The 12,998-nt window shown below is 47.3% G+C and overlaps 1 protein-coding gene across 1 annotated transcript; it reads right to left on the reverse strand.

The window, feature by feature from the left end:
• Positions 1-840: 840 nt before the first annotated feature.
• On the reverse strand, positions 841-3,871 carry LOC149858387 (40-kDa huntingtin-associated protein-like). Its single transcript, XM_090061218.1, has one exon. It carries the CDS (start codon positions 3,385-3,387, stop codon positions 2,341-2,343), a length of 1,047 nt encoding a protein of 348 aa, XP_089917344.1. The 5' UTR covers positions 3,388-3,871; the 3' UTR covers positions 841-2,340.
• Between the last annotated feature and the right edge of the window lie 9,127 nt (positions 3,872-12,998).

Raw genomic sequence — 12,998 nt, forward strand, 5'->3', positions numbered from 1 at the left:
ACCGGGCCAGCTCTGTACTTGATGTGGGCTATTATTTCACATATTAGTACATATGCATAGCTAATTAAATTATCTCTCTTTAGGATGTGTAATTCATTAATAACAAGTTTTTATTGGGTCTAAGTTAGCTTAGGGGCCAGAGCTGCAGAGGGTAGGGCAGCCATTGCCAGGGTGGCAACGCAGGTAGGGGACAGGGCCTGTGTAATTTAAAGAGTTGGACGAATTGATTTGGGACAGTGATTGGAATAGACAGCCTGGAATAGACTCCTGCCAGAGGTGGTGCAGGCACATACTTGATACTTTCAAAAAACACTTGGATGCCTATCTTGTTGGGATCATTTGACCTCTGCTGACTTCCTGCACCTTGGACAGGGGGCTGGATCCAGTGATCTTGTGAGGTCCCTTCCAGCCCTAATGTCTATGAAAGTACTGAACAATCCCACCCCCCCAACCCCTTCCCATCATTGTTCAGGGGTACTCCCCTCCCCTTCCCCCACTGCTGCTTTCCCCACTGTCCCAGGGATGGGGGAAGCTCCATAGTTGCTGCCTGGATGCACCCTCCCCACTGCTGTTGCTCTTGCTGTCTCCAGCTGCTTCCCCAACCCAGAAGGCAAGCAGGGGAGGGGAGGCCAAGTACAGAGAAGAAAGATGATTTTTACCTGTGTTTAAGGGCTTACAGTCCTGCAGTGCAGTCCAGCCTAGCCCAGCCCAAAAGGAAGGTGCAGCTAGAACATTACACCCCTCAAGGATTTGCCCCTACATCTATCCAACTGTTCTGGTATTTTCAAACAAAGGAAATCACAAAACATTAAAACTAATCCAAATTCATGTGCTGTAAAAAAAGGGGCTATTTCAGGGGCTTAATTCTGTCCTCCATTATGAAGGCAAAAGGTTTTTTGGCTGACACAAGAGCATTCTTTTATACCATGGCACTCCTTCTCACTTACAATTACATATATTAAAGTTAACTGTAACATACAAATGCAGTACCTAACAGCACTACAGAGTCATGCACTGCATAAATGCAGATGCATCTGTTGGACAATACCATCAGAAGTCAAAATTCATAGATTGTTAGGGGCTAGAAGGGACTTTGCAGATCATCAGGTCTAGCCCCGAAAGAGAACATGCACATGTTCACGTTGCTTCAGCTATAGCTTGCACTTTTCCCCACTGTAAGCTTCTAAAGCATCTTTGTGCCCAATATTATTAGAAAGCTGCTTACAGAAACACAGAATGCTTTTTCGTATTTAGAGTGTTTTCTGTAGTATTGTAGTAACAGAGCAAGGGACAGAGCCAACAGTTAAGAAGACAGGACAAGTTCAGTCAAGATTCCAGCACTAAACAAAACTGGAGCAGAGGAGAAAAAGCACCATCATCAACATGTCACTTCTGTTTTTCAAGTTACCACTTTAAATACATATGTGAATTGGCTGGTACAAGGAATAGTCTAATTTTTAAAGTATACACAAAATGTGCTAGTCATTACACCTTGGATTTTAAACTGGAACAGGCTCTGGCTTTTGCAGGCTGTTGGGAAAATGAGCGTAGCTATTTCCCCAGAAGACATAGCAAGCAAGTCCAGATCATTACTGGTGTGCTCTGTGCTAGCAGACTGGCAGTTATGAATGTGCTAGGTCATATTATACTGTGGCAGCAGTCTCCAATTTTCCCTTGAGCTGTAGGAGAAAAGCAAAATTATTCTTCAGTGGGGATGAAGGGAGAGTCTTAGGGCCAGAAGTAGGAGAGGAAGAATTAGCTTGTGCAAATTCATGGTCCTCTAAACAGGGTAATTGTCCCTTGTGACACCAAACCACTCTCCTGTATACGTGGAGGATGACAGTGGGAGGCGGGAAAGAGTCAGCTGCAGCAGGATACAGAAGCCCACGGCAAGTGGCAGGAGGAGGAGGGTGAAATAAGTTGCAGTGCTGATGGCAGTTCTCAACAGGGACTGGACTGGAGGTCAGGATTGGTGACAAAGGGCTATTCCTAGTAGCAGTGAGGGAGCTGAGCTCTGCTCTAGGTGGCATACAAATTTGTTTCACTGGTGATGTCAGGTAGGTTTTGGCTCCTGTGAAATCAGCAGCAGCAGCTCAGTTCAAGCAAACCCAGTGTCTGTGGAAACACCAAGTCACTGTCACAGAGTGAGCACAAGTGTATCACTGTCAAAGAGCAAGCGAGCGAGAGTGACATCAATGCCAGGATGGACGAGGCCCAGGGAGCTCTGAATCCCAGGACAGCAGCAGCAGGGGGCTAACACTCATCCCCTTGCTTCCCACCTCTACATGAAGGTGGCAGCAGTTAAACAAAGCTGGTCCACTGCATGGAGGCAGAGGGGGCTCAGACACCTTGCCCTGAGGGACTGATCATCTCTTGCAGCACGAGGTGCAGCAAGTGGTTCTGCTCAGGGCTGAGCAGTGGCCAGAGCTCAGCCTGCAGCACCTTGAGTGCCTCAAGGTCCTTCTCCTGGCAGGCCATGACGGCCGACTGGAGCAGAAGGAAGAGGCCGGGGGGCAGGTAGGCGGCTTGGGGCAGCTGCCCAGCACCTGCCCCAGCCCCACTCTCAAAGGCTTCCCAGCAGTACTTCTCCAGGGTGCGAGCGTGCTCGGGCAGCAGCTTGGGCGGTGGCGGCTGGAGCAGCAGCAGCAGCAGCACACGGGACACCTCACAGTGCACCAGCACTTCCAGGAAGGCACCGCTGGGCGGGCTGGGCCCAGTCTGGGCCAGCAGCTGTGCCTGGGTGAGCACGGCCAGGGCGCCATCGTAGTCGCGGCCCAGCAGCAAGCAGGAGGCCAGCTCGCCCAGGCAGCGCAGTGCCTCCAGGGGCAGCTGGGCGGCCGCCAGCAGCTCGACAGCACGCTGAAAGTGCGGCGCGGCCTGGCCCGGCTGCCCCATGTCACGCAGCGCGGAGCCCAGCTCCAGGCACAGTCCGGCCGCCAGCGCCGGCTGCCCCAGCTCCAGGTGCAGGCGCGCGGCGAAGGCGAAACAGCTCTGCGCCGCCTGCAGGTGCTCGCCGAAGCCGCCGCTCAGCCCCAGGCGCTGTCGCACGTCCCGCTCCTGGCGCAGGAAGAGTCGCGCCGCCTCGGTCAGCGCCTGCGCCTCGCCCGGGCCGTGGAAGAGGCTCTGGGCGCAGCGCGCCACGGCCAGCTGGCACCAGGCGGCGTAGGGCAGGCTCTCCTGCGCGCGCAGCTCCCGCGCCAGCGCCGCGAATTGCTCCGCCGCCTCCGACACGTTGGGTTTGCGCAGGAACCGCTTGCGCAGTTTGGCCGACACCAGCCGGTAGCGCGCCAGGAAGTCGCCGTCCCAGCCGGGGCCGCTACTTGCTGCAGCCGCCGCCGCGCCCGCCCCCGCGGGCCCCGCGCCGCTGCCGCCCGCCGACAGCATCATCGCCGCGGTCACCGCACGGAAATGACGACACTGGCGCGCCGGCTACTAAGAGGCACAGAACCCTGGGGCGGAAGGGGCGAGGCCATAGAAACTGGCTCGCAACTGGGAGGAAGGGGCGGGGCTTGGCCGTGGGGGCACAGCGGGAGGCTCCGGCCCTAGCGGGATCAGGTTGCCATGGAGACGATCCCAGGTCCCGGCCTGGCGGGGTGGGCGTCGCAGCGCACCGAGAGAGACCCCAGGGGCTGTCCCGCCCCCGCCGCCTGCTTCCTGCCTCCTTTCTGGTCATGTTGCGAGGTGCGCGGTAATGACCGTATTTGTACGGTCATTTCAACCCTTGTATGATGCAGAATCAGTAACAGTCAAAGTGTTCGAAATGTACCGTAATTTTTGAGGCAGCTCATTGATGCAGCGTATGCAAAACCCACGTTATTTTCAGGGAGCCTTAAAGACTTTTGGGTTTGCTGTCAGCACTTTCTTGTGGCTGCTTACCTCGAAATAAAAAATGCATCAGCTCTGATGACCAAGTGCTCACTCACTGCCTAATTATAGTGAGCAATGTAAAATAAACAAGAAGACTTATTTGCATTTACATTTGCATATTTTTTCAGTGTACTATAGTTTTTCAGCAAATATGGTAATTTTGAGCTTCCAATATGATAATTTCATAGTGAAGACCTGGCAACGCTGTTTCTAACTGGTGCTTCAGGAAGGTGCAGGGGGCGCTGCACGCCTGCAGGGCTGGGCTGGGCAGGGAGCAGGCAGAAGTGGGACCTGGTCCCTAGGTTTCTATTCTACAGGTGCTCCTCTTACACTGTGCCACAGGTCCTGACGTGGTTTCGTTTTTCCTCTTAGAAATGCAAAGAAGAAAAACAAAACTGGTTCCACTGGGCTCACTGTATCTGGCTGTGTTTTTTTCCTTCAGATCAGTCATTCTGCTGCTTTTCTAGAGAGACCCCCGTGACTAGTGTTCTCATTAGGCAGAGAATCAGTGCCATCTGCCATACCTGAGAGTTGCAAAGCCATCTCCTGGGAGTGATTGAACCCATTGCTTCTTAGCGGAGCCCCAGCTGTCATGCATGACAGCTACCAGTAAAATCATACAGAAGTAGGGCTGGAAGAGACCTCCAGAAGTCACTGAGTTCAGCCCCCTGCCTGAGGCAGCATCATCCCTGTCCAAACTATCCTATATAGTCCAGAATTTAAACTCTTTGTAAGCCTACTGTCAACTCCAGCACAACACAAGACATAAGACCCTAACCAACCACAAGTAAAGCAGAGAAACCACAGCAGCCAATGTCCTGCTTCTATAAAAGATTGTCAAAATAGTGACAAGAGATCCCAGGTAGAGGGCCACACTCCCTGCTATGCAGAAAGGCAAAACCCCCACATCTGTTACCAATCTGACCATGGGGTAAAAACCCTGAGCACCACTGAGCCTGAGCAGTGGTGCAAGACCCTCTATCCAGGATCCTCTAGCTTTGGTCCCAGCAGAAACGTTGGCTAACCTCAGTCAAAGCCCCCAGCCATGGCTGCAGCCAACACCCAGTGCTTCTGAGGGAGGCTTAAAAATACCCCGACAAGTAGCAGAAAGCGGGGATGGGGCCGACCAGCAAAGCTGAGAAGTGTGGGAAATACCCATAGTAGAACATAGCTATAGAATTATATCATCCCTGACCAGTAGCTGTCCAACCTCTTCTTGAACACCTCCAGTGATGGAGAGTCCACAACTTCCCTAGACAGCCTATTCCACTGTCTCACTGTTCTAACGGTGAAGAAGTTTTCTTAATATCCAACTTAAAACTACTTTGCTGCAAATTCAAGCTATTGCTCTGCATCATCCTCTCTTCAGCAAGAGAGAAAAAGTGCTTTTCCTCTTCTTTATGGCAGCCATAAAGATGTTTGAAAACTGTTATCATGTCCTCTCTTAAGTATCTTTTCCACAAGCTGAACATGCCTAGCTCCTTCAGCCTTTTCTCCTATAACTTGCTTTCCAAGTTCTCGATCATTTTTGTCATTTTTGTCACTGGGTTCTGGACCCTCCAGCCTCTACCAGACTTCCACCTCGTCTCATTTTAAAGAACCTCACACACAGCTGCTCAGCAAAAACTTGTTGCTGTTCCCTGAGGAGTCCGGGGGGGGTCTGAAATTAATAATACCCTTAATAATGAAGGCCAGATATGTCACCTCTAGGTCTCTGGGGCTTCCTTAGGATGATGGAGGATTCAGACTATCTGTCAGCTCTACAAATCTAGCTGTAAGAGTTAATTAGCTAAGTAACAAAGGGGAAATTCTGTGAGTCAACTACATATGAAACACGAACAGGCAAAACTACACCCATTAGAGCAACATGATTTTTCAAGCCACACTGGGACTCCAGCAGGATACTTTGAACTTACTGGCTGCTTTTGTCCAAGACTTTCTTACTTCCCAACCCTAGTTCACACCCTTTTCAGGACACATGCTCTTCAGGGTAGGCAGCTTTCCTGTTAGCAGATTCAGCATCAGATTCTTCGTGGGCAATTTGGCGGTTACCAGGAATCTCACTTGTCAGTTCTATGGCACATGCTCAAACAATATACCTATCAAAATCTTATCACTACATCCTTGGCTCCATCGTGTCCCAGTCACTCTCAATTACAAACTACTTTTCCACCATATGTGTGGCATTTGTTAATAGGGAAATATCACTGTGATGTAACTTGACTTAAATGGCTTCTTGCAGCACTTTTCACTGTCCCATGTATGCTGCTCTCCCAGCAAGGTAGGAGGTGAAGAGTAATCTCTACAGGAAATGCTGAATTGAGTTCTCATAAAAGTGGATCTGTTATTCTTTTGGGGTAACAGGCAGTACTCCTTCACAGTGTGCAAGGCAACCCCATTGGGTTTACAAAGGTTAACTCTACTGGGACACAGCAACAGGAAATTCCATGAGATTGTGCTACACAGCTGTTTATGCAAGGAGGTTTTTCACTTTGACTGGAGTGAGACTCATTTAAGGCAAGTTCCGAGCCTGGGATCTCTCCTGGGTTGATGAGGCTGCCTGCAGCGGAAATAATAATTCTCTGCTGACATTTAACCAGTTCGCCAAAAGGACTTTGTTACAGTGAAGGCAGCTTGTGCTGATATAACCCAAGAGGCAATGCTAAGGTCTACCCACAGACCAAAGCTATTCTTTTTCCAAATGTGTGTTATGATGAGCAAGCGTGGTTTTCATCCTGACCATTACATGCAGTTGCTTGACCTAGTTTTGAAAGACTATGGTTAGAAATAGCTTAAAACACCCAAACCACCAGAGAAGAGGAGGATGGGGGAAGGAAGGATATAATATTAAAGATCAGCAATCACATTTTCAACATGGCATCATTTTGGTCTTTAAATGTTTGCAGTCAAAATGGTGCAGAATTTTCAGGGTGCTGAGTTCAGCACATTGGATTCCCAGGTAGCCAGTGTTTGAGATGTTGTGAAATCTTGGGCATCCTCCATGCATCCAAAAGGCTTGGAAATATACTTTTAAAACTATAGTACCATTATTTAAAAGCGCCTCTCTGTGCTGAGGACCTACCTGAGGAAGGACATTTTGTGCTGAAATGCTTATCTAACTTCTCTCACAACTATACATACCAATGAAAACTATCATTACACTTACACCTCACAAACCTTGCTTCCTCCATGGTCAGAACAGAAATCAGGCTAGCCTCCATGTGTAGATTAGTACCAGGATTCCTTCCGGTGTTTTGTGATCCATCTGGGGCTTTGATATCATTTGACAATCAGGAGTTTTGGGCTGATGTTTACAGGAAATGAGTGTCTGAGTTTTCAGTGCAAGTGGTGGAAGCATCCGTGCAGGTTGTAACAGGCTGTGATGCTGATAGAATAACATGATCAAAGTATGGCACAGGACAAGTTCACTGCAGAGTGAGAAATCCAGTGAACCAGTCACATAGGCAAGACATAACACCAGCAGCCTGAGCTACAGAGAGATGTCTCAGACAAGTCTGGTAATGCATAACTACCCATATATCTCAAAAAGAGAGGGGAGGATGTGGCAAAAGTGATCCTACATAAGAGGAGCAGGGTTGGCACTGGTGACATGGACAGTAAGGCCTGGGGCAAGCACTAAGAGATCAAACACAACATATGACTTGTGAATGTCCAGTGAATGTGCACTGTGTCCCTCTGCATCATTTTGAACACAATGAGCCTTGAACTCCAGCAGACCTAACCTTCACTCCCATCAGCAGCCTCACACTGGCCGCCTAGCAGAGATGCAAGCCATTTGTCCTTTTCAGGGCCTTCAGAACACAGACAGCTCTGACTAAGTAGTGTTACTGGCATTTGCAATCTGTGTGAGAGATGATTAATGACTGACACTTCAGAGCCAGTTTCAGCCCCCCAGCTTGTGCTTGCAGCCTTTCCAAACCTCATGTGTCTCACCAGCGCCCTGCAGTAATGCATCGTGTTAGTCCTGCTTCTTATTAGAGAAGCTCACTTTTTTTCTGAAATGGCATAGGTAGCCGGGGAGGCATGACTCCTGGCATGGATCTGGAAACAGAGAGAATCATCTGGCTGCTGCAGTAGAGATTCACTGGCTTAAAAGACAGCAATTTTGGTCTCCATGTTCTGTATAGAGGCAGCCTGGGTGGCAGGTGGGCCTAACAAATGCAGACAGTGAGCAGGCCTAAGGATACAAGAGCTGAGGTTCTGAATGAGTGTGAGGAGAGGATTTCCTCTTATTTGTCTTAAATATAACAGGTTAGTTTCTGTAAGTGATACTTTGCAAATGATTCAATTTGAAAGCAGATTGCAGAAGCTGAAGCAGCTGCCTGTCCTTCCTCTGTCTGGGCAGCCAAGGAAATCTTGCCCTGTTGTTGGGGATTAGGTGTAGATGTCATTGAGGTAAGGTTGAAGGAGAGAGATATTACAAGGGCACGCCAGCTGGAGGGCCAACAGTACAGGGGGAGAAGAAGGAATCTGGAAGTTGAGAGAATTTAACTTTGTTTAGAAGGTTAACTTATTGTGCCAAGCAGTAGTACCCCCAGACTCTGCAATGCTTACATAGGTAAGCTTCCCAAGCTGGAAAAGTATAGAAGTGTCCACAGTGCAGCTGTCACTTAGCCATGCTAATAAGCCTGCCCAAAGCACCACACTGTCATGGCTGTTGTGAGTGGCTGGGCTGGCAGGTATCCAACCCTGTATGATCTGGCTTTGTCCATAGTTTTCTGTGTGTAGTACTAACTGGTGAAGGCCATCTTGGCATCAGTTGGGAAGGTAGGCCTGCTGTCCCAGGCTGTGATACCCAGCTTTGTTCAGACATTATGATAACAGACAAGGGGAACAAAAAGATCCTAATGATCAACATGACTATCCTAAGAAATGGTGGCAGTCTTTCACTGAAGCCTGGGAGTGAAAGCTGTGCAAGTAAAGTACAGGCCACTGGCTGATACCCTGAGGGAGAAGGGGTATGACATGTCTGCGTAGGTGCTGATTGTTGGAGCACTTGGAGGATGGGACCTGAGCAATAAGAGTGTCCGGTGCGTTTGCAGAGGGAGTAGAAGAAGGAGAATAAGGAATCTGGAAGTTCAGAGACTTCCTGCTGCTATTCAGAACTCATGAGGTGCCTCATGGTAGTCAAACCATCCAGTGGTCAAGGGACACCTATGTTGAGTGTATCACAGCCCATTGTCTTTGTGAAATTTGTTAATGGCCTTGAACATTGTCCACCTCAGCAACTGTACACCACATACTAAAGCCATTGTTTGAGAATGTCTCACTATCCTACAACTCTGTACCAATGCAGTTACCATACATGGGGAGTTGTTTCTCTTCTCTCCATAGCATCACGTTGCAACTTCTTAATTCACTTTGCCCTGGACTAATGTAGGCTACATGTCTAACAATGTTTTAGATTGTGTCAACGTCTGCCAACTATATATGTACCCATGTACCTATCATGTGCATTAACCTGTATTCTCTTCAAACTCTACAAAACTGTGTAAATATCTATGATTCACTAATAAAGTTCTAAATCTATTAAGCTTAATGAAACAGCATGGTGAGTGTAACTAGAAAGCCTTTCATTACTCCAACAATAGCTGGTTCAGGAAGCAGCCTGTATGAAACAGTGAAACATATCTAAGGCTGTTGCTGCTTAGTAAGGTATATTTAATGCAAACCTCCCCTTTTGGTTGACTCTAATGCCACAAACCTTCCAAAGTGGGTTGAAAGGGTCAGATATTATATATTCATCCACTTTGCATGAGGGTAAGTGACTATGCAAAATGCAAGAGGAAGGTGAGCAACACCCAGAGGCTCTATGCTAGCTCTGCCATGCATTTATGGAATGCCTTGCTGCCCGTGTATCAGTTCGCTTATGTAGACAAAAAGGGAGAACAGCACTCCCCCCACCAGGGGCCTGATTGAGATACAAGGCTGGATTAATGCACAGGCCTGAGGCCCCCAGTATCAGCGGCCCCTGCCAATTAGGGGCCCCCCTGGGAAAAATTCAGAAGGGACGCTAACTGTGCATGCTGGGGACAAGCTGCGTGGTGAACAGTTTTCCTTTTAACCAACCCAGCCACAGTCCTGAAGCCATGGAGTGGGGACTGGGCATGCAATTGACCCACTTGTTCCTGAGAGAATCATAGGAGTGGGGTGGGGAGCTGGGGGCAGCTGCCAGGGCTTGGCTTTCCAAGGTGCCCAGGAGATATGAGGCAGCCCCCATAGCTGACATGGAGACTCTTATCACAGGAGGAATAAAGCCAGGAGGAGGGAAAGGCTGGGGGAGGCTGTGTGGTGCCCTGGCTGAGGACCAGCCCCTTTTGGCAGAGCTCTTGTTGGACCTTGGAGCTGGGCAGTGGCTGAATCTGGGGAGCAGGTGGACTAGAAGTCTTCAGCAAGAATGGAAGAGAGATGCTGGGTCAGTGCCTGCGGCCTACTCACTCCCTGCCCAGAACAACCCTGACCCTGGGGCTCCAGGAAGGTGCTGTGAGCAGCAGGGGATGCAGAGCCAAAGGCTGGCCCCCCATTCAGGGAGCAGCCCTCGGGGTCCTCCTCCATAGTCACAGCCCTCAAAGCTTGGAAGCTTCGCTCAAAGCTTGGAAGAATCTGATAATCATTTAAAAGGTAAGCCATACATTCTCATGAGATTTTATATGTTTGTATTTTCTCACTTTGGTTATGTAATTATGTAATGATAGCATTAAAACACAGGTGTAATGGGTATATAAAAGAGAGAGATTTACAGTAGATGAAGTTTAGCACGTTTAATGTTTCAGGAATGATAAAAAAAACATTGAGAAGTAGTGTGTTGGTCTACTGCTTTATTTTAATTGCAAGAATCACTAATGGTATTCTTAGACTCATACTTGAGGTTACTGGTATAGCCTCTATTTTTCTTGTCGTAGTTTACTGTATAGAATTAAGACTATATACTATGTGTTGTATGTATATATAAATGTGTTTACTATGTGGTCATTTACAATTTAAAATGTATTTAAACACAGTCAAACAAGAGTCTACATGACCACTAAACTAAAACATCATTCCTTTCGTGGTAGTATGCATGTATGGCAATCCCATGCATCTGAGTCATTTTCCTAAGGCAGTTGTTTTATTCAGTTGTGTATGTGGCAAAATTGAGTAGTTAATTTCAACATTGTGTTTTATACTTTATTTATTAATGCACTGTGTAAATGTTTAACAGGTCTATTTATTAATGCTTTTTGATACATTCATGTTTATAATGGGGGCCTCCACTTTTCTGTTTGCCCAGGGCCTCAATAAATCTTAATCTACTACTGCCCTGATGGGGCAGGTGACAGGGAAAAAGATTGTGAAAGGATGTTTAGTTTTCTTTACTTCTTCCTCTGCTTTCACCCTGCCCTTGCCTTCCTTGGTACAAGATTAGCATCTGCACATGTGACTGTTGCTCATTTATGAACCAAATCTAGCCAAGTGGAAATTGTTCAAAGATACATTTTCTTTTTCGTATTTTATTTCCTTTCGCATTTGGGGATTTCCTAAGTTGCAGCAACTGTGGAAATGAGTTGTTCTCTAGCGTTCCCCCACAGGGATCCTGTACCCTATACCTACTGTTTCTAGGACTCTCTCAGGTTGATTCAATGGGGAGAAACATTCTATATAAATGCTTCCTTGATTCCTTCAGCACTGACTGAAGGGAAGCTCTCTTTCTCCAAACTGGGACAAAGGAAGCTTACTTTGTTGGACAGGGCTCTGGACTGAAGAGAGGGCACACCTGTTTCCTCTCAAGATAATTACTTTATTGGAGAGCTAAACATAAGTTTAACTAGCATTCAGATTCAGGCAATGGAAATGCAAAACATGCTCAAACCTGGGAGGATGGGTGTAGGTTGAACCGTGAGAACTCTGAGCTCTTGTTCAGTTTTTCCAGCAGTTCAGGTCCATGATTTCCTACTTCCCCCAGGTTTACAGTCATCTATATATACTCATTCATGACATACATCTGTCTACAATCTGATTGCGTATATGCTAATGAAAGGGGTTGATTATGAAGAACCCCCTTCTCAGCAGTGAAGAATTTATGAGAAATACATAACAACTGTTTAAGTAGGATGGTTTCAGAGGTTATCAGTTAGGTTTCTGCTCTTAACAATGACTGCTATTGCTTATGATAATGCGTTTCAGTTACTTTGTTAGTGTGACTATAGTCAAACACCTAAATCAATGCTCTGCTTTCCTGTATACATCAGCAAAAACACTGAATCTGGCCTTGAAAGCCTGTCTCTATAAGGTTATCCAAAGTTTACTCCAACATTTAGATAACTGAGGATGTACACAAGATGGAGGCACTTATGCCAAGGCCTCTAATGCAGTGGTTTTCAACCTTTTCAAATTTGTGGACCTCTAAAAAATGTCAAATGGAGGTGGGGACCCCTTTGAATTATAAGTGTAGATATTTACATACTTTTGTCTGATCTTAATCATCTTTACATGGACCACAGGTTGAAAACTACTGCTCTAATGTATTCCTTACACTGACAATACGTCCCCTGGGCTGCATCCTGTCATGTATTGGGCTAAGTGCAATGTATTCCCCAAAGGCTGTTTTTAATGTGGCTGTTCCAAAGCACTGGACTCCCACAGCATTAAACCCCACAGGAGTGCATGCACTGAAGCACCAAAAAAGCTCTTGCTAGGGGCTGAGCATCCCTCAACTGTTTTTCGTGACCCAAAACGTTTTTGGCAGCTACCAGGATTGGCCCTAAAACTCATATAGTAGCTGCTACATTCAAAAAGATCCAACAAAATGAGGGGTGTGTTTTGGCCCCTGGGCAGAAATCAGTTGAGCTCCTTATATCTGGGCCAATACTGCTGAACTTTATTCAATATCATTGGGACAGTTCTAGCAACAATCTGGCTCAACACTATTCAGGTTTTTAATATTTTTTACTTCCCCTAAGTAATCATAATTCTGAGTTCCATATACATCACTCTCATCTCTTTCCTCCCATAACTCATCATTTCTGAGCTGAAGGCTATTCATTGTGCCTGGTTTAGAGAGGAACTTCTATGAAGCCACTTCCCCTTACAAACACCTGAAGAAGGAGCCAACCATGTGTGACGGAGATGAG

Source organism: Crocodylus siamensis, chromosome 8 (assembly GCF_052110815.1).
Source record: "Crocodylus siamensis isolate JL-2025a chromosome 8, ASM5211081v1, whole genome shotgun sequence".
NCBI lineage: Eukaryota > Metazoa > Chordata > Crocodylia > Crocodylidae > Crocodylus > Crocodylus siamensis.